The sequence below is a fragment of the Glycine soja genome, chromosome 20, assembly GCF_004193775.1.
Source record: "Glycine soja cultivar W05 chromosome 20, ASM419377v2, whole genome shotgun sequence".
Classification (NCBI taxonomy): domain Eukaryota; kingdom Viridiplantae; phylum Streptophyta; class Magnoliopsida; order Fabales; family Fabaceae; genus Glycine; species Glycine soja.
In genome coordinates, this window is record NC_041021.1 from 39,408,082 (window position 1) to 39,434,928 (window position 26,847).

Here is a 26,847-nt window from a genome sequence, read left to right on the forward strand (position 1 = left end):
TGATATTTTTTATCGACAAATATTTCATTACATTGTCAAGAGTAATATAACATTTTTATATTATTAACTATGTTTTAAGAATTCAAAAGTTTATGAATTATGTTCAACTTTATTAATAGTATTGATATTCTTTTATTGGTAAATTGGTTTATTAAACATTATGAACTTTTATTAAGGTAACTAAATAGAGAAAAAATGTGCTTTTCTGTGAACTTTTTAAGCAAAAAGAAAAGACAAAAATAAAATCTGAAATTTGATTCTCCTAGTCACAAACCCATTTTAAGACTTCTCACGAATCCAGAGCTATAGAAAATCTATAATTTTTACCATCAATAGTAAATTAACACGACTCGCTCACGTCAGTGCACAGTGGCTATTTTAAAAGACTTAATTAACGATGAAATTAAACCAAGGCATCAACAACAATTTACTGGACTGAGATTTATATTTGCATGAAAGAAATGTTGAAATTTTAGGAAATACTTATAAAATATCAATAATTATTAAGAACACATTAAATTATTCATCAACAAAACGCAATGAAATTTAAATAATCAGTAACATTAATATTTATTTATTTAAGTTCATATTATTTAATTTTAATTTGATTATTTAACGACTCATTTAATTTGATCACATAAAATAAAATTCATTAATAATAAGTAACTAATATAATTATCTTATAATATTAACTCATATTAATTATTAGAATAAAAGATTTCAACAAAAAATAATATCATCTTCAATATAATTCCCTTCGAATGAGGATATTTGTTGGGGGAAGTTAATATAAAAAGAAAAGAAAATGAAGACGGGAGTTCCGGAGAGGAGGGAAATACAAGAAAAAAGAGACACGTTATTATTTTTATTTATGTTAACTAGAAAGATCACATTGGCAATTAACACTCCCATTCTTTTCTTCTTCATCCATCTTCTTCTTTCTCTCTGTGATTGCTTAATCATGGGCTCTTCTCATGTGACCGCAAATGGACACGCTCCACTTGATTCAGGCCATGCGCGTCTCAAAGAACTCGGTTACAAACAAGAACTCAAGCGTGATCTCTCGTAAACTACTATTCTTTTGTTCCTCTCTCTGGATTTTTTGCTTATTCCTTTTTAATTTGTTTGTATCTAATATATGGCAGGGTGATTTCAAATTTTGCGTTTTCGTTTTCTATTATATCAGTGTTGACCGGAGTGACCACCCTTTACAACACTGGGTTGAACTATGGTGGCCCTTTTTCGCTGGTGTATGGGTGGTTTGTAGCTTCTGGTTTCACCATGCTTGTTGCATTGTCAATGGCTGAGATTTGTTCATCTTATCCAACTTCTGGTGGGCTTTATTATTGGAGTGCCAAACTTGCTGGGCCCAGATGGGCACCCTTTGCTTCCTGGATTACTGGCTGGTACCAATTTCCCTTTTAGAACTATGCCTATTTATCATGATTTTATTAATATGGGAGAAAATTAAATGGTCTGAATATAATTTAGTTTCTCATTTTCAATGCAAGTAAATAGTAGGTTTTCTCTAAACACCTGATATACTACGCAATTTGCTTTATGGCTAACATGAACGAATGAATCACATGCGGAATTATTATTCAACTAGTCTAGTAGAGACATAATTTTCTCTTTCTCTTTCTTTCTTTTCTCTAATTCGTTTTGTTTTCTTGTTCGGTTAAAGTTATTTTGGTCCATTAAGTTTTAAGTTTATTTTATTTTGTTACATTAAATTTTAAAATTTTTATTTTAATTATTTGAAAGTTTCGTTTTTGTACTTCTTTTAATTTTCGTTCTAACACGTTACACTTTCGTTTTGGTACATTTTTCTCACCTCTTTCAAGTTTGCAATTGTTTTCTGAACATCACCCACCTACCCTTTGTTCTCCGTCTTCTTTTTTTTTTTCGTTGACTTCCCTTTCTTATTGATATGAATGCTTTTGGATTCATTTCTGGTCGGTGTTCCGTTTCGGCTGAAACTGATGCCCGAATCTGATATATTAATTGCTAGTATTCGCCTATCATTCATTTTCCTATTTAATATGTTGCTATTTGATATTTTTTTTTGAATTTATTAATGTGAGCCGTTACATAAAGTGAAAAATTAAAAATGTTTATTGATTAATAATAATTTATATTTTCTTCATTTAGTATGACTAAGAAGATAACAAGGAAAATGAATTACAAATAGAATTTTAAGTCAAAAAATAAAGTGTATGTATATTTTAAAAATTAAATTTTTTATCATTAACATTTAGGTAACTTAAATATAAAGTAAAAAGTTACATTTTACTATATATGAACATTAGTTGGATGGATGCATTGGAAGTTATTTTTTGTTTCAACTTCGAAAAGAACTTATTTATTATAGTTGGTGACAATCTTCATTATAAATAAAAAAAGATTTAGTGGACAAACAACATATAAAGATAGAGTGTGTGAGAAGAGAGATTGTGAAACAAAGTGTCTTTGTATGAGAGTGTTATAACAATTGACCGAGATACTCGGCTTTGTAGAGAGATATACTATTTAGGGTGAGTTACAATCTTGTAATCATTTTTGTGATAGGAAAATATGTTTGAGACAATTCCGTGAACGTAAGCAAGAGGTGTCAAACCACGTTAAATCCTGTGTTTGTTATTATTTTTCTTACAGTGTAATCTTTGTTGTGTTCTCACGATCCTTTGTGGGGTTGTGTAATTTTATTTGTGGGAGCGTTGATTATCCAACAAGAGTAACTTTAGTGATAGATCTTGAGCTCAAGATCTGATTTTCATAAGATCTCCCAATAAAGGAGTTAGGCAGATCTCAGCATGGAGAATGGATTCTTGTAGAAAAACATTAAAGATTTGCACATTGTTCAACAAAAACAACTTTTTTTACTCTTTTTCCCTAACAACAAAACGCGGGAGAGACCAACAGAAGAAGAGATGTAATGATGAAGAAGAAGAAACCAATAGAGGGAGAGACCAACAGACCATAAAAACAAAAAAAAAATACACATATTGGCGTAGGGGAAGGAGGCTGCGGCAGAGTTTCGGAAGGGGGACTCATGGCGGAGGGGAAGGGGGAGGGGGAAGGAGGTTACATCTGCAGCAGAGGGGAAGGGGGAAGGAGGTCGCGACTGAGGAAGAAAGAAGGAAGAAGGAAGAAGATGAAGAGGCGTAGGAGGAGGCCATGGCGGAAGAAGAAAAAAGAAGAAGAAGAAAGGAAGAGCTTGGATCAGGATAGAGGGAGGAGAAAAATCGAAAAAGAAGAAAGAAAGAAGGAGAGACTAGGCATGGCAATGAAACCCGTACTTATGGGTATCCGCCCAAACTCATCCCGATGTTGACGGGGAATACCCAAGTTGACCAGATACAGGTACGGATTCGGGTTCAGGGGTTATCCGACTTTTTTAATCGTGGTCGGGGTCGGGGGACAGGGATGTCACTACCCGTCCCATACTCATTCTCGTATCCGCCCTGATGATGAAATTATTAAAATTTTATTAATTACTTGTTATTTTTTTTATAATTTTTACATAATTTAAGATTTTTTTTTGATGATTTTTGTAGACAAATGCACTGCAAATACAAGTAGTTAAAAATAATTGTGTAACAATTAATCTTTTTTTAAAATCAGATTTCCAACATAATTTTTTACAAAACAAAAACTTTTTTACAAATCTAAAACGGGGACGGGGATATCCAATACCCGACAGATACGGGGATGGGACAACAAATTTTAACCCATCGGATATCAAAGACGAGTACGAGTATAGGTTGGGAAGTCAGGATTGGGGACCGGGGAAGCAATATCCGTCCCCGCCCTGTCCCGTTGCCATGTGTAAGAGAGACTGAAGGGATGAAATGAAAATGGGGGAGAAAAAAAATAGTTAAGAGTGGATTCATGTGAGACCTACAAAAGGTTATCTAAAATTTCAAAATAAGATATATCACTAAAGGAAAAAATAAGAAAAATCTTAAAAGATCTTTCAATTTTACTTGTTGTGAGGTCTGCCAAAAAGTGGTATAAGATTCTAATTTAGGATCTCCAGCTAAAATTGCTCTTGGGATATTCTTATGTGTAAAGAAAGCTACTATATGCACCCTCCATCGAGGAAGATTTGTAATATTTTATTAGGTGCAGGATTACATCTAAGAGTTTCTTGTATGCGTATGCATAATAATTCAAGATATGATACGTATAAAAAAATAAAATTATTCAAGATATGCTCAGATGTGGTTATAAATGCCTGAGTGTGCACATGGAGGAGGTACCACAGACGTTTTATTGCAATTTTTTAATGACGTGTTGACCTTGTCTTAATTTGCGTAACCAGCAACTATTGTTTAGGAGCATACAATTTTGATTTTTGAAGTCTATGAGGATATTTATGTGGGCCTCATTTGATTTAAATTTTTTGAAGTGTCATTTTCCCCTTTATCGACGATCATAGACATGAACAAGCCGTGCATTCTGATAAAAAAAAAAAAAACTCATATTTGTGAACTTTGAGCAAATTAATATTTTGTAATTTAGTGGTGAGGTATTGGGCGACATTTGAAAGGTAGAATGAGTAGAAATAGGTTGATACTTGATAGAAGATTCATCTATAGCATAATATAAGGATTTTATAACTAAACTTAAGATGCTGCATAAGAAGAATCATCATTTGATCTTTCAGACCACAGAAGAGATTTTTGAGGATTGTAATATGCACTACTATTGTGTGCAGCAGACATGTCATTCTGCTAACTTAGAATTGATATTTTTTATAGTTAAATCTATCATTAAAAGCTAGTCACATCAACCAGAAACATGCACAGAACATTTTGAACAACAACTTGGACTATATTTCATAGATTTAATCATAATCAACAAGAAGATGGAACTTAGGTTAAATTCACTGGCAAAACTGAAAGTTATAATTAATGATATGGTGCATAATTCGTTCACATTTTTATTTACTTCTCAGTTTTATGATGTAAAATGTTCAACCTGGTTTTTGAAAATTTAATGCTATTAACAGGCACACAATTGACTACAGATGCCTAATTTTGTAGCTCTCCTTAATGCCATATAACTTGAAAATGGAGTTTATTGCTTAATTGACATAAGAGATACTCTGCAATATTTGCTTTCCCACAGTTATTTCTCTGATGCGTGTTGGATGGTTTATCTGTGTTTACAGGTTCAATATTGTTGGCCAGGTATTCTTAAGAAGACATATTATAAGAATTTAAATATCCTTCACTTTTCACTTCAAGGTCTAAACTTGTGTGGGATGTAGATTTCCCATTAATCCATTTGAAGCTCCAACTTTGGTTTCTTTTCATTTGCAGTGGGCAGTGACAACAAGTGTAGATTATTCACTTGCACAACTGATTCAGGTTATTATTCTCCTTAGTACTGGTGGCAAAAATGGTGGTGGATATGAGGCATCTAAATATGTAGTTATTGCTTTCCATGGGGGAATTTTGTTCCTACACGGTATAATAAACAGCCTTCCTATCTCATTGTTATCATTCTTAGGACAGCTGGCAGCTATTTGGAATGTTATAGGTATGAAGAGATTTCCTGTTTGATTGATTGTTTTCTGCATTTAGTTCTCCATGGCTAAGCTTTCTAATTGGAAATTGCAAATTTTTAGGTGTTTTTGTGCTTATGATTGTCATTCCATCTGTTGCAACGGAAAGGGCTAGTGCCAAGTTTGTTTTCACCCATTTCAATACAGAAAATGGTGAAGGAATCAACAGCAAACCCTACATATTTCTCTTGGGACTTCTATTGAGTCAGTATACCCTAACTGGATTTGATGCATCAGCTCATATGGTATATCTTTTCTACTCTTTTTCATCCTTTTCTCAAAATTTTATTGCCTTGAAAAGCTTTCAGAAATTTCCTTGTCTGATACATTACACTTTTTTTGCTTGATCCCTCCCTATAAAGTGAGTCTAAAAAAGAATTCATGCATTGTTGATCCTGTGAGCTCTTGTTATCATTTATCATCTTAAACCTTTAGGTGTCCATCTTAAGACCAGGTCTAGATCCAACATGAAAATTAGTCTGTCAATAACCTTGGTTTAGGTAATAGGAGTTACCAAGTTTCTCTTGCTTTTCAATTTTGAAAATTCTATGCTCCTCACTGCCATTGTTAGATTGAAGTTACTAGATGATCTAGACTAAGACTTTTTCTGGTTACTTGTATTTGCAGACAGAGGAAACCAAGGATGCTGATAGAAATGGTCCAAAAGGAATTATCAGTTCTGTCGGGATATCCATTGTTGTTGGATGGGGTTATATTCTAGGCATTACCTTTGCAGTCACTGACATCCTTTACCTTTTGAGTGAAGATAATGATGCTGGTGGGTATGCTATAGCTCAAGTATTTTATCAGGCATTCAAGAAAAGATATGGCCATGGAACTGGGGGAACTATTTGCTTAGTAATTGTTGCTGTTGCCATATTTTTCTGTGGTATGAGTTCAGTTACCAGCAATTCAAGGTAAACAACGTGCTACCCCTTTGTGCATTTTCCATATGAGAGAAGAGGGATTGAATTTCTCAAGTTACTTATGAATATAATATGATGCTTAAAATATTGTCCAGGATGGCTTATGCTTTCTCTAGAGATGGGGCAATGCCATTGTCATCATTGTGGCACCAAGTTAACAACCAGGAGGTCCCTATATATGCAGTATGGCTTTCTGTTTTCATATCATTTTGCATGGCACTAACGGTATGTATTTTATTACTCATAAGCTTTCATTTATAATAACCTTTTCTCTGGTTTGTTAAAAAGTGGAAAACTATGTCTATAACTCAATTGTAAATCTATTGCAGTCTCTTGGAAGCATAGTAGCATTTGAGGCCATGGTGTCCATAGCAACAATTGGCCTCTATATTGCTTATGCCTTCCCTATATTCTTTAGGGTGACCTTGGCAAAGAAGCACTTTGTCCCTGGGCCTTTCAACTTGGGCCGTTATGGTGTCGTTGTGGGTTGGGTTGCTGTTCTTTGGGTACTCACCATTTCTGTTCTCTTCTCCTTGCCTGTTTCCTACCCAATAACCATTGAGACACTTAACTACACCCCTGTTGCCGTTGGATGTTTGCTTATTCTTGTACTTTCTTACTGGATTATCAGTGGTCGGCATTGGTTTAAAGGCCCAATTACCAATATATAAACTGAATTTGTGTACATAATTTGCTAATTAGACTCATTTTAAATATGATTATTTTTGGAATCCTTGTTTGGAATATATTTCTCTTTTGTTTAATTCCATTTTTTGTTTCCTAAGTATTATTATTATATTATGTGAGGAGATATAAAGTTGACTTTGATGATAAAAGATGAAAAGAGAAAAGATAAGTCATAAGTTCGAATCCCTGCAAATAAAAAATAACAAACTTATAATTAATATTTACTTATAAAAAGCTATTATATTGTGGGAATTGGACAGGAGTAGCTACAACTAAAATGACACGTGTAGTCAGCTAAGGGAGCAAAGGAATCAAAGAAAGGTAGCTGCAGTGCTGCACAGTGCAGCTGTGTCTGGCAGTTGGCAAGAAGATCAACTATTGCATTGAACATCCCTTCCTAGTGAATATGTTGCCACGTGATCTGACCATAAGGAGGCACGTGAGTGTGAATAAAGAAAGGATGTGTAGAGTAGAGGCACATCTTTATTAAGTTGAATAGCAGCTTCCCAACAACAATTCTTCTCAATCCACCATTCGTTCACCCAAAAATGAAATGGAATAATAAACAAATAAAACAATATTTTGAACATATAAATTATATTTTAAATTTATAGTAAACAATTTATATTGTGATCAAAACAATTTATATTGTGATCAAAATTTCTTTAATTACTGCTATTTTTTAAAAAATATTTAAATTTAAATTAAAAGAGATAAAAGAAAATACTCTCAATTAAGAAAAAAAATTCTAAAAATATAAGAATAATGACTCGTAAAGAAATAAAGTTTTTGGCTGCTACTTGACTGTTGTCTCCCTCAGTGTGATTGGTTCATCAATATTCATGGGATCTGGTAAAAGCAAAACAGTCTCATCTGACGTGGGATACGTTCCACTTGATTCTGGCCATGCCCGTCTTCGACAACTCGGTTACAAACAAGAACTCAATCGTCATCTTTCGTATGCTACGCTTCTATTCTCTCCTCTCTCTCTTGTTTGGTGGATTCATTGCACTTTTTCTTTTTTAATTTGTTTGTTTATAATATATGGCAGGGTGATTTCGAATTTCGCGTTTTCGTTTTCTATTATATCAGTGCTCACCGGAGTGACCACTCTTTACAACACTGGGTTGAACTATGGTGGCCCTGTTTCGTTCGTGTATGGTTGGTTCATAGCTTCTGGTTTCACCATGATCGTTGCACTCTCAATGGCTGAGATTTGTTCATCTTATCCAACTTCTGGTGGGCTTTACTATTGGAGCGCCAAGCTTGCTGGGCCCAGATGGGCACCTTTTGCTTCCTGGATTACTGGCTGGTACCCAACCCAATTCCTTTTAATTTTAGAACTGTTGCTTTTCTTTTTAATTGTCTAATTTATCGAGATTAAAAAAAATATTAACTTAGTTGATATTAATAAATTTATCTTAAATTTATAATTTTTTTCTAAAACTATCTTTGTCATAATATTTTTCTCTCTTCTAATTATTTGTCAATACATTCATATCTTCTTTTAATAAGGGGATATTTATAGTCTAAAAATAATTAATAAAAAATATTAAAGATTGAATTTTATAAAAAAGGATTAAATATCATTTTAAGGTTGCATCTTCCAAATAAGAAAGGAATAATTAATATGAGAGAAAAAGTTTTTTTCAACTATCTGTTTGCCTTTTCATTTCATGTTTTCACTATTTGAATTATACAAGTAACAAAAGTACCACTTGTCTTCAAATATTTGTATAAAGAAACATTTAAAGCAAAAAAAATTCTGTTTCCTGTACAATTTTTTTCAACAGAAAATATTTTAATTAAAAAGTGAAAATAAAACATGAAAATTGAAAGCACAAGTAAATAAACAACTTGTGCTTTGATTTCTTGATTTTCTTTTCACTTTTTAATGACGTGTTGACCGTGTCTTAATTTTCTTGACTAACAACTGCTACTGTTTACGAGCATGCAATATTAAAGTTTATATGAGAATCTTTTATGGACCAGATCGGATTTAAATTTTGTGAAGTGTCGTTCTCCCCTTTGTTCAGTGATCATAGAGATGAGCATGTCGTGCATTCTAATATACAAACTCAAATTTGTGAACTTTGAGCAAATTAATATTTTGTAATTTAATGGTGAGGTGCACAGAACATTTGAAAAACAACCTGAACAAGAAGTCGGAACTTAAGAAAATTCAGTCGCAAAATTGACAGTTATAAGTAATGACATGGTGCATAATTCACTTTTTATGATATAAAATGTAACTGGCATTTGAGCCTTTTATTTTTATTTACTTCTCAATTTTAACTTTCATATATATAATTTTGTAGCTCTCCTTAACGCCATATAAGTTTGTTGCTTAATCAGCCTGTCTGCCAAGTTTAATAACAAGGCAATATACAATATTTGCTTTACCACGGTTATTTCTCTGATGCGTGTTGGATGGTTTATCTGTTTTTACAGGTTCAATATTGTTGGCCAGGTATTCTTAAGAAGACACATATTCTAGAATTTAAACATCCTTCACTTTTCACTTCAAGGACTAAACTTGTGTGGGATGTAGATTTCCCATTAATAATCCATTTGAAGCTCCAATTTTGGTTTCTTTTCATTTTCAGTGGGCAGTGACAACAAGTGTAGATTATTCACTTGCACAACTAATTCAGGTTATTATTCTACTTAGTACTGGTGGCAAAAATGGTGGTGGATATGAGGCATCTAAATATGTAGTTATTGCTTTCCATGGGGGAATTTTACTCCTACACGGTATAATAAACAGCCTTCCTATCTCATTGTTATCATTCTTGGGACAGCTGGCAGCTATTTGGAACGTTTTAGGTGTGAAGAAATTTCCTGTTTGATTGATTGTTTTCTGCATTCATTTCTCCATGGCAATCCTTTCTGAATTTTTTTTATTAAAATTGCAAATTTTTAGGTGTTTTTGTGCTTATGATTGTCATTCCATCTGTTGCAACGGAAAGGGCTAGTGCCAAGTTTGTTTTCACTTATTTCAATACTGAAAATGAGGATGGAATCAGCAGCAGACCCTATATATTTCTCTTGGGACTTCTAATGAGTCAGTATACCCTAACTGGGTTTGATGCATCCGCTCATATGGTATATCTTCTCTACTCTTTTTCTTCCTTTTCTCTAAATTTATTGCCTTGAAAAGCTTTCACAAATTTCCTTGTCCGATAAAACATATACTTCTTTTGCTTGATTCCTCCCTTTAGAGTGATTCTAAAAAAGAATCATGCATTGTTGATATGTGATCTCTTGTTTTCAGCTTAACTGGCCTGTGCATTTTGCATAGCTCTGCAAGCCCGTTTTTAACCTACCATCCCAGGATTAGAATATTGCACATGAGTTAAGATTCTTGTATGTTATTAGCATATCATACAAGTATATTGAACCATGTTGTAAGATATAAGAAAAATGAACCAACAATAGTTGGCCCAAGGGCTTGTGTCCCTTATACAAGTGGTCCAAAGTTTAAATCCTGATTGGTCTTTGGGTATGGAATAGATCGTGTTGAGAAAGAAATATCCACCATGTGTGTGCATGCAGTCCCCGACAGATATTTGTCACCGCTTTCGGCGGAGGGAGTATATTTTACTAGCCAGGGGATCGTGAATTCAGAATCTGACCTTTTGTTATGGTCTAGTTTAGCCGAGAGAAATTATTCTGTAGAGATTGACCAATACCATAAACACTTGTGGTCGGAAACTATCTAATAATTTCTCCTAGTTTAGATTCTTTTTGAGATTACAAACACTACCATTGTCCAAGATTGAAGGGCCCTTCTTATGAGCAGGTCTAGATTCATTAACATGAAAATTGGTGTTTCAGAATTGCTTTCTCTTATGAATGAATTCGTATGATCTCTGTCAATAACCTCAGCTCAATTTTTTTGAGTTACCAAGTTTCTCTTGCTTTTGAATTTTGAAAATTTTATGCTCTTGATTTCCATTGATGGTTGAAGTTACTAAATGATCTAGACTATGTGTGTGCTTGCTAATGTATTATCTACGCAGACAGAGGAAACCAGGGATGCTGACAGAAATGGACCAAAGGGAATTATCAGCGCTGTTGGGATATCTATTATAGCTGGATGGGGTTACATTCTAGGCATTAGCTTCGCAGTCACTGACATCCATTACCTTCTGAGTGAAGATAATGATACTGGTGGGTATGCTATTGCTGAAGTGTTCTATCAAGCATTCAAGAAAAGATATGGCCATGGAACCGGAGGCATTTTTTGCTTAGTAATTGTTGCTCTTGCCATATTTTTCTGTGGTATGAGTTCAGTAACCAGCAATTCAAGGTAAACGACGTGCTACCCCTTTGTGCATTTTGCATAAGAGAGGGATTGAATTTCTCTAGTTACTTATGAATATAATATGATGCTTAAAACATTGTCCAGGATGGCTTATGCTTTCTCTAGAGATGGGGCTATGCCATTGTCATCATTGTGGCACCAAGTTAACAACCAAGAAGTCCCCATATATGCAGTTTGGCTTTCTGTTTTTATATCATTTTGTATGGCACTAACGGTATGTGTTTTATTATAAGCTTTCATTTATAATAACCTGCAAATTTAGTTTTTATCATTTTATGTTTAGTCATAGCTCTTATCATTTTATTCTTGCCATGTCTCTAACTCAATATATTGCAGTCTCTTGGAAGCGTAGTGGCATTTGAGGCTATGGTGTCCATAGCAACGATTGGCCTCTATATAGCTTATGCCTTACCTATATTCTTTAGGGTGACCTTGGCACAGAAGGATTTTGTGCATGGGCCTTTCAACTTGGGCCGTTACGGAGTCATTGTGGGCTGGGTTGCTGTTTTTTGGGTGGTTTTCATCTCCATACTCTTCTCATTGCCTGTTTCCTACCCAATAACCATTGAGACACTTAACTACACTCCTGTTGCTGTGGGATGTTTACTTATTCTTGTAGTTTCTTACTGGTTAATCAGTGGTCGCCGTTGGTTTAGAGGCCCTATAACCAATATATAAAAGGATATTGCTTCCTGCACTTCCTTTTTCCTTTCGGAATGTTCTTTCTGGAATGCACTTTCTTTTTAACTTTCGGAATAACCATTAAGGTTGAAAAACATTACGGAAAGAGTGCATGAAGAAGCATGGGAATGCCCGAAGCAATAGCCTGTATAAAAACTGAAAATCGAACTCGTTTTCATTATGATTATTTTTGGAATCCTTGATTAGAATTTATTTCTCTTTTGTTTCAATGCACTTTTATTTTAATAAATCTACATCTAAATAGATAAATAAGGTTAAGTTAATATGAAGGCCAATAAATTTAATTTAAGTCTATAAATTTACCAACAAATTCAGCTTCATTTATTATACCTGTAAAATTTAATTTTTTTTAAATGAAAATATCATTTGAAAAGAAATAAAATGGATTTTTTATTATATTTGTTTTTAATTTTGAAAATAATTAAAATAAATAATAATAATTCGATAATTAAAAGTGTTTGAATTCGTGCATTTAATAAAGATGACTTTTAATGCACACTTATATTATATATATATATATATATATATATATATATATATATATATATATATATATATATCATTAATACATTCTGAGAGGGATAATGCATTGTAATGGTTTTATCATTGAGTATTTACATTCAAACATTCATATTTTAATAAGGGAATTTAGCTTTGATTGACTAGAGTGGGTGAGTTATGGTGAATCTCTTAATATTTGTCAATATTTAATTATTGTATCTTTATTTATTATATTTATGAATATTATTTATTTCTAAATAAAGGCAATACTTTACTTTTACTTTTAAAATAAGTAAACTCAATATTTATGTACTTCAATTTTTAAATAACATACAACATGCAAAACATAAAATATTATTTTAATTTTTTAAAAGTAAAAATTATTAAAGTAAAAAATAATAATACAATTAAAAATAAAATAAACGAGGTCCACAATGATAGAGAGGTTGTAACCATCAACGAGGTTCACATTGAAGAAATTTAGTTCACCAATATCATTTAGGATAAACTCGCCATCATGATCAGCGGCATGATTTTACCATGATTGCATTTCAGGGTGGAGGAATCAGAGTTGACTCTTCGATGCACAAATGACGTATAAGTTAGAACTAATGAAAGACAACACACGTTAGGCTATGTTAATAAAACTAATTGCAGAGCTAACCAGTAACTAGAAGATTAAAGATTCACGTGTTAAATTATAAGTGTGTGATAAAATAAATTATTGAAATAATAAAAAAATATAAAATAACAAAAAATTAAATAAATATATTAAAAATAAAAATAAAAGAAAATATAAAAAATTAAAAACTAGTGTTAAAAATACTATTTTAAGTTGTGTTTTAAAAAAATACTAGAAACTCTTAAAAAAATCTTGTATCGAACACTCAAATAAATTTTTTAGATAGTAAAAAAATATTAAAAACAAACTAAAATATTTAGCCAAAAGATAGGCTTATTAGAAAAATTGTTTAGGGGATTATTTTAGAATTTTTAAAACATTGTTGAAAAAAAATGACTGATGACTTTTTTCATATAAGATGGTTGTTACTATATATTCCAATACCAAATCATTGATTTAACTAAATAATAAAAAAAATAGATAGAGCTTTTAAATTCTAAAAATATTTAATTCTTATAGGATGGGCCAAATTTTTTGTTTGTGAATTCTTGGCTCTGGAACAAAAAAATTCTCTTCAAATATTTCGTTTTTGACAAATATGTAATTATTTTTGAAAAATGAATCGTACCATATAAGTTATGTTTCAAGGCGGGATTGTGAAACAGGGGACAGGATCGTGTACAGACTCCACAAAATTGCAAACAATCTTCACCTTTCATTTCATAACAAAACAAATTTATAAATACTACTTAAAAACCAGAGACCACAAGATCTGGAACCGTACCATAAGCAGTTCTCTAGAGGATTCTATTCGGTGAAATAGAATACGAACTACGAAGTGCAAACATCCGAAGACACCGAGCGACAAAGATCGACGATGACGGTGACGCTCCCTATCTCTTAACTCAAATTGAAATTAGGGTTTCTCTCGTAATCGCAATCTCAATTTCCTCGTTTCTTTTTGCAGGACGAAACCGAAGAATTGGAACCGTTGTTTGATTACAGCCGGGTTCAGCCTCTGAACCCCATCGACCTCGATGGTTCGTTTTTTCTAATAAAAAATTCGACGATTCCTAACCCTAAATTTTACTAGACTAATTTCCCCCTTTATTATTATTGTTATTGTTATTGTTATTATTATTACTCCATGGGGGTTTTTGGCAGTGTTTGAATTTGATGGTCTGATTGTAATCGTTCGCAGATGATTTTGATGATTACGAGGATGTGATTTGCGTTGATAGTAAAAAGAGGAAGAATTCCCAGGCTGTAAGGAATATTTTGGCTCTGATTTTTATGATGTGTTTGTGCTCAGATTATTGATTCTGGTTTTGTAACTGTTGAAAGTGTTGTGGGGGTTTAGGTTGGGAATGAGAAGACTAATGGGAAAGGAGTAACAGTGGTGGACATTGAGGATGATGATTGGTTACCTCCTCCACCAAAGATCGCAAGTAATGCACAGAAGACCACGGACGAGGACTCAACTTTGAAAAAATTGAGGTTGTGCATTTCACTCTTTATAGGAATTTTCAAATGTCAAATTCGAATCCTAGCTGCTTGCTATTGTTTTGTTTTGCTTACATCCCTTGAATTTGTATTAAGATTATCCTCAGCTGGAAACGATTGCTCCAACAGTGTGATATTGCATACATCGATATACTTCTTAAAAATGCTAGCCTTATTTTTGTTCTTGAAAAAAGAATTAGTTAATTTAGCCTTGACCACAAATAGCAATGGCAAAATGGAATTGTTCGCAGTATTTTTTTTTTCTTTTTACCTCTCCTTTTTGTGTGTTAATGTGGAGAGGGCCAAGAACGAAAGAAAACATTTTAGAGATCATGAAATTACTAAAGTTTATTATCTCTGGTTTCATCTGGAGCTAGACATCTTTTTTGCAGTGCTTCACATGTCAACATTACATAGGATGTTAATGTATTTATATACGTGTTCACTGCTCATATTTCTACATTTCTGATAGGATGCTATTCATACATGTAGATTAAAGAAGCAGGAACTTGCCTGGTTTGCTGAATCAGCAAAAGAATTGTTAAAAGATGTTGAAGAGTCATCAAAATTGGAAATTAATAATTCGTTGCAGTCTTCTGTGGTTGGTGTAGATGAGAAAAGTACAGAGCATTCTGAAAGAGCAAAGATTGTCATTTCCGTTCAGGACAAGGATGGAACAAAGCAGATTCGTATGTTCATGGTATATAATTGCTTCAGCAAATATGTTTACATTGTGAAATGTACTATTTATATTTTGTGACGTTGATAATGTTATTGTTCAGGTAAAATCTAGTTGTAATTTTTTGGAATATACTTTTACATTGTGAATGTACTGTTTTTTTTCTTTCTTCAAAACTGCATTTCTTTTTATAGGTCATTGGACATTTTTTCAAATCAGAGACAATTTTTAGTTTGATGTCTTACACTCATATTAATTCTCTCTAGGATGACAAGTTTGAAAGGATTGTCAAAATATATGCAGAGAAAATCAAATGTGACATGAAACTGATAGTATTGTCCTTTGATGGTGATAAAATAAGTTTGTCTGAAACCCCTGCAAGCCTTGGGATGGAAGACGATGATATTATTGAAGTTCACTTGAAATCAAGTTGATCGAGGTGAAGAATGTTCTATCTTCCTGCTTTTAAGAAATCTTTTATTCTGTTCATATCATTATGATATCTTGTAGTTGTAATGTACTTGTGACTTCAATTAACTTCACGTCTGTCCATGATGATGAGTTTTGATCCATTCAAATAAAAAAAAAACCAGTGGGGGAGGGGGAGGTAATTAAAAAATGAAGGTAGATAATTAAAAAGACCCCTGCCAACTCCTATACATACTGCCATTGTGGTTCCCTTCCCAGATTTTTCCTAAGGTTAAGGATAAATAATATAAAGGATAAAGCTAAATGGATAACGGATTTGTATTTTTTTTAGATAAAGATAGATAAGAGGATACTTGCTTACCTTATGCGAGAGTAGACCTGAGTTATGGGCAGATGTTTCCTTACATTTTCCTTGGGAAATATCACTTCCACTGTATCTGGAAGATAAACTACATTGTGTATGAGGGAAGCTTCTGCAGTGAAGTATCATTTCTCTACTGTTTTGTTAATATCTCCTATACCTTCGTGATTCAGGTCTTCAGTCATGGATTCATGAAGCTCAAACTGACATTTTGGGGCCACATTTGGGAGTTACGTACCCTAGAAGGTTGTTTGTTTTTAGCATCTTTAGTACAAGAAAAACAGTGCCAGTTCGGCCGAACTGTATAGCACATTATTTTTTTATGTAATTGTCTAGTATCGCTCCTTTTGGTGGATGTTTCTTTGTTTATGGTATAGGTTTCTGATAATGCAGAAACCCTCCTGTTTTTGGATGTGCATTATTGCTTTTGGTTTTCTGCAATCAGTTTGCTTGATTGTTCAAATAGATGTATGTCAAGATGAAGCTCAAATTCGATTCATACATTCTAACTATAATCAATTATTGTTGATAAGAATGACATTTTTTCTTAGATAGACATGCATGAGGATTATTTTGCAAAGACGTGCATTTTATGTTCTCTACTTTCAATAGAATCAATTAAAATAAGTCACACTCATTCCGAAAATAAAGAAAATCCATGATCAAACTATCAAATTAAAATGGAATTGGTTAAAAAAACAATAAGAAACCTGAATGCTTAAGAATATTCTATCGAAAAATTTATTACTTGATTCTTGTGAACCTAATTTATAGGAATTTTGTTAAGTGTAATGAACAAATTATAAATTTCCAGAAGAAATATTGCAAATAGTCATCTTGTACATGACTATTGAAATAATTAGTACAAAAATAATTATAATTATAAATTATGATTATTTTTAGAAAGTTGTGTCTTACATGGCCAATTATTTTTTACATGACTATTGAAATAATTAGTACAAAAAAAATAAGTTTTTAGGTTTCTCATAAGTCTTCTTTTTCAAAGTTATTGTTATTTAAGATATGATTGAATACTAGATATAAACATCTCTCCTAACATTAATATTCTGAGAGTAATAATATATTTTTTTTTATAAATTCTCCTACATTTGTTCTTATTATTTTATTAAAAAATAGTATTAAATAAAAATAAAATAAATTTAATGACTTAAATATGTAAAATAAATTTAATATCATAATAATTGCTCATAAAATAGAAATAAGAGAATTAATAAGAAAATCTTATAGAAAGATTTATAATTTTTCGTATTCTAATTAAATATTTTAAGATTACTAAAAATTTGCTTTTTATATTGATTAAACTTTGTAATAGAGATGCCAAACCCGCCCAATAGAATATAAAACTTGAGCTTTGCAATTTCAACATTGATAAGTTTGATTTTGTGGTTGATTGCTTCTATAGAAAATCTGCCAAGGCTTTGTGACTGTATGGTTCAAGTTCATCATCTTGTCTCTGCATCTCTAAGTGTCCTTTTTTATTTTGGATCGTTAATTTTCATTATAGCATGGAATTTCAAAAGCTGGCTTGGAGGAAGAAGGACTAGCGAGTGTATATGGGAGGTAAGGAGATAAATGAGTCAAGTCACTCGTCAAGGGCCTTTGGTTCAATTTATTTAAGACTCGACTTGACTTGTTTACTATAAAGGTCAAACTCAAATTTTTTTTAAAAATTTTTTAAATAAAAAGATCAAAGTCAAATTATTAAAGAAGCTTGTTAAGTTTGACAAGACGATTTGTTTAAGTAATAATAATAATAATAACTATTATCTATACCATGATATTATGAATGACAGGATGAAGTGACATAAAGTGCTTAGAGAGTTCACTTACAGTAGAAAATTTTCAAAAAAAAAAAAGGATTCAAGTTAAAAGGATAATACAACCAACAAACAATTTAAATATTTTTATTTGACTATATTAATATAAATCATCTCTGATCCATATATTTTTTAATATTATGCTCTCTTTTTTTCATTTTCTTTTGATATACTTTATGTTTTAACAACTTGAATTCAATATAATTTTGTTTATCAATTATTTTTGGATTTGTACATTACTTATACAAAATTTTATAAGTTTCTTTTTTTAGTTAGTATTTCACTAGGTTTTAAAACAATTAATTGGTCAAAGATGTCTCTAAGCAGACTTTTAAATAGGCTCATAGGCCAAGTCAGACTTTTATGTAAGCCAAACTGAGCATTTAAAAAAAGCCTATGACAGGTAATGAGCCAAACTCAAGCCTTGCGTATTCAACTCAAGCCGAGCTCAAGCCTAGTAAAGCTTGGCTTGGCTTGGCTCATTTCCACCCTTAATGGGAGGGAGAGTGTTTTTTCATGAAGAAATAAAAAGGACTGGGCAGGGGAGGAGTGCATGCATTTACTGGGGATAGTTTGGGAAACAATTCAAAAAAAAAATGGGAAGGGGAGTGTACAAGTAATAAGGAGAGTATCAATAGTAACTCTCTGAAATTTGAGCTTAAAGTAAATATGGATGTTTTTGTTCAATTTGATCACGACCTAATGCCAAAACTGCACTTGTGCTAAAGTTTAGAACTTTTGCTAAATTTTGGCAAATCATGGCTGGTGCACCCAACAATTAGATGAATGGGCAAAACTGCCCTTGTGCCAAAGTTTGAAAATAAAATTAATTTAAAAAAAAAGCTACCGGAAGAAGGTTCTTTCGGATGATTCTTCCAGAAGAACAAAGCTAACGGAAGAAGGTTCTTCCGGAAGAAACAAAGCTACCAGAAGAAGTTCTTCCGATAGCTTCTCCGGAAAAAGGAATTAATTTTTTTAAAATTAGTTTTATTTTCAAACTTTGGCACAAGGGCAATTTTGCCCATTCACTTAATTGCTGGGTGCACCTAGCATGTCCCAAAAATCAGGCTTTTATAAGATTTTTAGACTTCATTTTAGAAGTCTAGATTAAATTTGAACTTCTATCCTACATGTTTGTTATAGTTTGCAATCTGCATCGGACCCATCCGGGTCAGACCCGCTAGCCCGTTTTGTGTCCACTACTTTCATATGAATCTCTTTTTCTTCACGAGACGGTGTCATTCAATGTAGTACATTGGGCTTTAACTGTGCCATCTGAAATCATAGCAGATTGATATAAGTCAACAACAGCTCCTACACTTTTCATGTCCAAACAACATTTATCGTATTCACTGTTCAATCTTCGTGGCCAACCTCACCTACAATGCCACTTTTATTTTTCCCAATCACTTTGGTGTTCTTTTTCTCATTTCAACTATATTATGATTCAGTGTCAAATAAATAAATAGGTTCAGCCACTTTCCTCCATTTTTATACCTCATAATTACTTATTATTATATTGAATTTTCCTCAACTCTACTAACAAAAAAAAAAATACATTCAAATATATCTAATACTAATAGTAGAAAAAATATCATAATGTTTTTCTTTAAAAAAAAAAAAGAGTGTTTATATAGTACAGTAGTACTTTTTGTTTGTTGTTGATGTAAATGTTATGTGACTCGTGAGGCACGAGGGCGTGGGCCCGTTAAGCGAGTTGCAATTGGCCCAACGCGGCTAAACTTTGGGATTACGTAACCACCACATTCACATGCACTATACATTGGATAACGTCCTTGGTGGACCCCACACGACCACATCGCTTTGTCCATGCTGGAAAGATCCATGTACACGTCATCTCACCCATTTGGGTATGGGTTAGTAAAAAAGCCTGCAACAAAAACAACAACGCATGACTCATGCTTCCTTCCTTCCTTCTTCACAATCAACTAGAGAAGAGAATAACCCACAACACAACCCAACCTTTCCATAAACAAACATATTTAACAAACACTTTTTTTCTCTTTGCTCTCTTGGACTTGATTTTATTGGGAGACAATCCTAGGTAACTCTCTTACTTCTTTTTCAGTTTTACAAGTCGTTCTCAAAAGTCAACCCTGCTGCTTGCTTCCCTCGGATTTCTTCTTGTTAATTGTTGCATCCACTGCTTTCTAAACACTGTTTTTTGGTGCCTTTTCTTTCATTGAAAATAAAATTAAATTCAGATCTTTTTTCGTTTGCATGTGGCTTTGTTATCTTCATTCGTGTTGATGATAGTTTGTGGTAGTTTTTTGGGAGGTCAGAGTGGTTGGCTATTACTGAATCACCACTGATTTGGAATTTCCAATCCAGCTGATGTTATGATGATTGATAATTACTCATGTGTGCAAATTAAGGGAGTTTTATAATAATCCTCTGAGACTTCCAATAAATTTGGAGCAAAAAGACTTTTTTTTTCTTAGTAAATGCTAGTATATTCACTGAGTTTTCACACTGGTCATTCAATTACAAATTACTACGCATGATGAATTTGTTTACTTTTATAATAATTATTTTAAGTCATACTTATCATTATTTGTGATTGATTGATTATATCCATGAAAGAATTTACATATATAGAAATTACACTCTTTATTTTTTTAAATTTTCTCAAAGGACCATTTAAAATATGCTTAATATTGTTCTCATGATTTCACAAGTATATGCAACTGCATTTGATGTGAAGCTATTGGCCTTTTTTTCTTGAGCTTTAAATTCTATTGACCCCACGATGTGATCGATTTTCTTTACAGCTTCTAAATCTATACGGGACAACAACTGATATAAGATGGGATTATCAAATTGCTGCCCATACAGTATAAGGTTTTATAATTTCATAGCTTTTTTCATGTTTGGAATTGAAGACTAAGGAAATGGAGAAGGTTTGTGAATTCTGCACAGCTTTGAGGCCACTTGTTTACTGTAAGGCTGATGCAGCATATCTTTGTCTATCCTGTGATTCAAAGGTGCATTTAGCAAATGCAGTGTCTGGTCGGCACCTCCGGAACTTTGTGTGCCACTCATGCGGATACCATCTTGCTTATGTTCTGTGTTTGGAACATAAAATGTTGATCTGTCGTGACTGTGATCAAAAGTTGCATAACATTTCTTTACCACATAAGAAACGAGCTATCAGAAGTTTCATGGGCTGCCCTTCTGCTAAAGACTTTGCAGCACTCTGGGGGTTTGAATCGAATGAGATTGAAAACAGTGCCACTCAGGATCAGTTTGGTTCAGTTTCTTGTGTTTCTGCAGATTTGAATGTTGCACAAGTTTCAGGAATGCCTGGCATTCAAACTGGGATCCCCTCAATGCCATCTGGAGCCAAATTTGATGGGGGAGGATCAACCAGTCAACAAGGTCAGGTAAGCAAAGATAGAATGAAGTTTTAATACCTCTTTTATTGTAGTGATGAAATATATAATTAACTTCGGATTTCCGTCATTTGAAAATTAAGTAACTCATAATATAAAGTTTATCTTTATGTCAGCGAACTTTTCCATTTTAATTAATTTCTACACACTAGTCATAAACCATGTGGTACTTGTGAAGTGATTGACTTAAAAAAAAGTGAAAATCAATAAAAGACAGTTTAAAAGCATATACATGGATATGCAGAAGTAATATCATAAGATACAAGTTTACTTTCCATACTTTTTAGGATTAAAGAAATGATTATTAATGAGTGAAGTGCTGAACAGGATGTACACTTTTATTGCTTTCAATTTCTTTGTAATAGATGCAATGAAAGGATAATTAACTATTTATCTTCTAAAATTGTGGGTGAGTCTTGGTGTAATGGTAAAATTGTGCCTTGATGACCGGTTGATCATGTGCTCAAATATGAAAATAATTTCTTTACATATGCAAGGAGAAAAATGTGTATAATTACCTTCTTTTAAAATTTAAAAAAGAGAGTTTATCCCTAATATTATCAAAAGGAAAATGTAATTCTTGATTTAATAACTGTTAATTTAGTACTTGAAATTGGTACCAATAAATAATTTAACCCTTATAAAATTAATCAATGTATCCCTTAGTTAGTCCTTTTATTTAAGGACTATCAATCAAATTGCTTCTCGGACTTTAGGAACCAAATTGACTGACACAATAAAGTGAGAGTCTGAAGTGCACATAGTAAGAAACCAAAATGTGACATTCAAACTAAATTGGTGGATTCTTAACATTAGGGATTAAAATTTATTTTTCATAATTTCAATGACTAAAATAACTGATAATTACAATTTCAGGAATTGATTTGATGGTTTACTCTTCTGTTTAAGATGTTAACATTTGGACAAATGAAAGAAAGTACAGTTTTTTTTTTAAAACATTTTGAGCAAATCCAAGGAATGGTCACTTTGCTCAAATTTAGGGATTCGCAACAATTATAGGAAGGTGTAATTTAAATATACTCCTTAAAGTATTTAGCCAAATTGTGAATTTTTTTTATTTTTATTTCTAGTCTCGATTCGATAAATGTATTTGGATATACATAATACATGTCTAATTTTCTTTTATTTGAAAGGCAAAATAATATTTGTTAAAAGAAAGAGGAAGATCAGAATCACAAGCAGTAATACATGTCTAATTAATTAGCAAAAGAAAAAAAAAGACGACAAAAGTCAATAGAAACAGCTTCTACCAAATGTATTTGTCTAAAAGCAACCCACAAGGTTTACTTTTTTCTGCTTTTGATGGACAAGTTAAATTGTGATACATCTTCTCAGTATTTAATATTGTCTTGCAGATATTGTACAGTGATCAAGAGCGACAAACTATTCTGCAGCAGATTATTGATTTAAAAATGCTTCAACAAAATGAGGACATTGATTATCTTGCAAAGATCAATAGGCTACAAGAAAAAGATTTATCTCCTTCAGTATATCACACTCTTAAGAAATTGGACGACAAATTCAATGAGCAAGCACAAAAGTCCCAGGATCTTGCTACTAATGTTCTGGAAAAAGACTGTCCCACTGTGGAGCTGAATCCTGAAACTTTGCCTTCTACATTTTCTCAATTTGACAATTTATATTCTTCTTCAATTATCGATCTTCCCTTGCATGGAGAGTTGTTCTGGACATGCCGAAGTCCACTTCAAAGTAATCAGGTCAGAGAATTATCTGTCCACTGTTGTGGGCCATAGTTGGACCACAGGTTTCAACCACACTGTTCTGCTAGACATAAAAATAGGAAACTGCAAACTTGTTTTCCTAATTTGCTCTTTGCTTTGAATTTTATGGGATGCATGCCTTTGGTGCTAAGCATCATATGAAACTTAATGACAAGTTGACAACTTACATGAAAATATGAATGTGTTACACATATGCAAAATATGTTTCAGATAAATTACATCATTTTTTTCATGTACAGTTTGGAAGAGAACATCAGGTTGTATACATTCCTTGAAAATATATTTAGAGTATGATCATGATGAAGAATGGGAACAGAGAACCAAGTAATCAACTTAAAATCACTTAAAAAATTCTATATTTGATATTAAATTATCAATGATAGGCTATCATCAATACAACAGATAATGTGTTGTATAGGGAACTCAAAGAGCATTAAGTCCAATAAGACAAGCAGCACAAGCTTTAAAACTCAAGTATATCTTGTCCACAATAAAAAAGAAAACCAGTCTAGCTATGGACAAGATATCCCAATATTTACTAAAAAAGGGTTTAAGTTTAATATTATAAGACTTATATTATTACAAGACTTTTCTAACAATGAAAGTCCTCCAAAGCAAAGGCTTCAACTTGTTGCTTCCAGGCCAACCCTGATTAAAAGGAAAAACTGGTTGAAATTGAACAAATGGGAAATCATCCAAACAAATTTCAACTAGCTTTTGAATGCCTTCAACAGGAGTTTGGTAGGCAAAATGCCAAACCAAACATGCTCTAGATAGGGTTTCTAAACTTCAGTCAGTATTATAAAGTGTTTGGATTTTTTTGTTTCCAACTTTGCATGCTGATGTATTAAACTTAGTACCTTCCTTCCAATCTCTGTCAGCGACCAGAAATGACAAATTGAATGTCTGGCATCTAGTAGTGTAAGCAGATGCTTCTTTTGCTGCGTGTTGGTGATTGCATTAACATCTGATTCATTTAAATTTGGTTGACATTATATTGACTGTTCAGTATCAAGCATCTGGTTAACTTTTTACTTCTTGTCAAAGTGGAAATTTCTTTTTGTCAATGTTTGCAGTTGTGGTCCCAAAATATTCAAGACCTTGGGATATGCAAAGAACTTGTTTGTCAAGACGATTTTAACATCCCTGATGTTGACTTAACTTTCCAAAACTTTGAGGAACTATTTGGAGGAGATCAAGATCCAATTAGAATACTGCTTGATGATCAAGATGTCTCCTGCTCTTCTTTAGAGAAGGATAAGTCAGTTGGCAAGTCAGATATTGACAATCCAAGTGCAATGGAGGTCTGAATTTCTTCCATTATAGTAACACATTTTCACTTCTTCTAAGTGTATTGATAATTATAGGGCTACATCAGATAATAAAGATAATTGAAGAGCATCATAATATCTATATCAACTTGAATTTTTATAGAATTATGGACAATGTTAATGCAGAAAAAACATTATGTGCAGAAAAGTGCACTCCATCAGTTTGCTTTCAGTTTAGGACTTCTTCCACAAAAGAGGAAAATGGGGAAGTCTTCAAGTTTAGACATGAATAATATTGGTGTAGATGCCTTCTTGTCATTCTTTGTTATTGGGTATACCAGACATTTCTTTGGAAAGCATTCAAACATGTAAATAGTACCACAGATACTGTAAAATTGTTACATTCAAGATTCAGCAAACCTATATCCAATATTGAGTTTGCTTGGAATTGCACTTCCTATCTTGATTTTTAAAGCTATTTATAACCATTGCAGTTTACCAAAATACCATAAAAGAAGAACTGGGTGACTATTTTATGCTTCCATATGTGATGCAATGGTTTAGTTCCATAAAAGTGTAGTATATGGTGCACATGTTGGGAAGCTTCATGTTCTTGCTTGTATAGTAACCTTTAGAATAAAAATTTCATTTTGTAGTTTAAGGTTAATTCCAATTGATCTTCACCAAAATCATTCTAATTATGTATTCATAGATAGTTGATAGAGCTAAGGTGTAAGAAGTCAAGGTAGCATCAATAAGATACCCTGTCTCCAAAATAAAATACCTTTTAATTGAAGTGTTGTTTTTCTGTCATGAAAGGAATCTTCTGCAGCTGCGTCTATTACTATCTCCCAATCTGATCTTGACAACAAGGATATGAATCCTCTCAGCCAGTACCGTCCAAGAAGCATGGATCCCGCCCTTGCAATTCGACCATTTGATTCAACCATACCATTCTCCGTTTTGAGATTCAATGAGGAAAGCAGTTGCACTAGCCATGATGACAGTGCCCTTTCTCCCTACAGTGAAAGGAAGGCTTATTCAGGTAGTTAAGTTGAATTGAAGATTGCACACATGTGGAGGAAATGCCATATGAAGTGTAGAAAGAGAAAAAAAAAAAAAAAGTCTCAATTGTGAGTTCTGTGTGCTAAGTGCCTCACTTTAGCCTCGCTGTTTTGTCCGAGTAATTTTACCATGCCGTCCAGTGATCACATACCTGTTAAAATCTCCATCTCAGTATTGTCAATTTTGACATTTGAATTTGTTTTTGTTACCACATTGGTTTACTTCCAGCAATAATGCATTTTATCCCTGGAAATATTATTAGAATGATATATGTATTTTATCATATTTATATTCTTTTTGCTTCCAGGCATGAGAAGCAATTTCAACTTCTATCCAGGAAACCTGGAGCTAATTTAAGAAAGAGAGTGAAAGCCATTGCTAAGGCAGAAAGCAATCTAATTTTGCTTATGCTCTTGATAAACTGATCCATTCAATTCCATGCACACTTTGTCTGTTTATATGCTGTAACAAGTATAGCATCATAATATATTATTACTTCTCATTCCGAAAGAATTAATCTGTGTATGTAAATAGGAATGGATTCCAAACAAATTCTTCTCTAAATTTGAGTGAACTTCTTGTTAAAAGTCTAATAATCTTGATAACTCAATTCATATATATTGGATCGTAGTCATATATATCAAGATTAAAAGTTTGTTAGAAGGTACATAATTACTTAACAAAGTTACTTACATTTTTCTTTTAATCTTGATAATTTAAATATGACCATAGCAAACGTTTTTGATGGTTCTTGATTCTTGATAAATCATATGCCTCTTGCAATACCTCCAGATCTTTTGGTACGCCTGTTGGTAGTTAAGTTGAGTCAACCCATTTGCATTTCTAACTGACATTTGAAATGTTAGTATGTTGTCCATCTTAACCCCTTTTACGGAATAATCTATACCTATACTCAGTCGTGTTCCAATTCAATTAAAGTTTAGGATTATGCTCTACAAGCAGCCATTTTCAGTTGCAGCTATGTGCATTGAGACTAGTAAAGAAAGGGACATTTATGATTTGGTCTTTAGACCTTGATAATACTTGAGAACAGCTAATTCAGCTTTTAGCAGTGTGACCAAAGCTGTAATGACAGGGAAAGATAATCTGACCATTGTTTGTTTCATGACAAGATAAAAGTTTGAGAAGAATTGTGTGGCTAACTTAACAACCATGTCCATGACACGT

General features: G+C 32.7%; 4 protein-coding genes across 6 annotated transcripts; all 4 read left to right on the forward strand.

The window, feature by feature from the left end:
• The first annotated feature begins 823 nt into the window (after positions 1-823).
• LOC114403219 (amino-acid permease BAT1 homolog) lies at positions 824-7,262 on the forward strand. 3 transcript variants are annotated; one of them, XM_028366037.1, is made up of 8 exons: positions 824-1,065; positions 1,187-1,406; positions 5,177-5,195; positions 5,328-5,547; positions 5,636-5,817; positions 6,200-6,489; positions 6,594-6,723; positions 6,828-7,262. In XM_028366037.1, exons 1-8 carry the CDS (start codon positions 987-989, stop codon positions 7,167-7,169), a joined length of 1,482 nt encoding a protein of 493 aa, XP_028221838.1. In that variant the 5' UTR covers positions 824-986; the 3' UTR covers positions 7,170-7,262. The 3 variants fall into 3 exon arrangements, with proteins under 3 accessions (XP_028221838.1, XP_028221837.1, XP_028221839.1); XM_028366036.1 differs by having other exon boundaries at positions 825-1,065; positions 1,146-1,406; XM_028366038.1 differs by lacking the exon at positions 5,177-5,195 and having other exon boundaries at positions 825-1,065; positions 1,146-1,406.
• Positions 7,263-7,923: 661 nt separating this feature from the next.
• On the forward strand, positions 7,924-12,423 carry LOC114403221 (amino-acid permease BAT1 homolog). The gene is made up of 8 exons (XM_028366042.1): positions 7,924-8,143; positions 8,237-8,497; positions 9,637-9,655; positions 9,792-10,011; positions 10,109-10,290; positions 11,208-11,497; positions 11,597-11,726; positions 11,849-12,423. Exons 1-8 carry the CDS (start codon positions 8,028-8,030, stop codon positions 12,188-12,190), a joined length of 1,560 nt encoding a protein of 519 aa, XP_028221843.1. The 5' UTR covers positions 7,924-8,027; the 3' UTR covers positions 12,191-12,423.
• Positions 12,424-14,065: 1,642 nt separating this feature from the next.
• On the forward strand, positions 14,066-16,808 carry LOC114401610. The gene is made up of 7 exons (XM_028364162.1): positions 14,066-14,220; positions 14,305-14,377; positions 14,539-14,603; positions 14,698-14,834; positions 15,333-15,540; positions 15,786-15,958; positions 16,483-16,808. The coding sequence occupies exons 1-6, from the start codon at positions 14,215-14,217 to the stop codon at positions 15,951-15,953; spliced, it is 657 nt and encodes a 218-aa protein (XP_028219963.1). The 5' UTR covers positions 14,066-14,214; the 3' UTR covers positions 15,954-15,958; positions 16,483-16,808.
• A 3,244-nt stretch (positions 16,809-20,052) lies between these two features.
• On the forward strand, positions 20,053-26,088 carry LOC114403591 (putative zinc finger protein At1g68190). The gene is made up of 5 exons (XM_028366624.1): positions 20,053-20,212; positions 20,940-21,551; positions 22,937-23,299; positions 24,400-24,627; positions 25,414-26,088. Exons 2-5 carry the CDS (start codon positions 21,060-21,062, stop codon positions 25,645-25,647), a joined length of 1,317 nt encoding a protein of 438 aa, XP_028222425.1. The 5' UTR covers positions 20,053-20,212; positions 20,940-21,059; the 3' UTR covers positions 25,648-26,088.
• Positions 26,089-26,847: the final 759 nt, after the last annotated feature.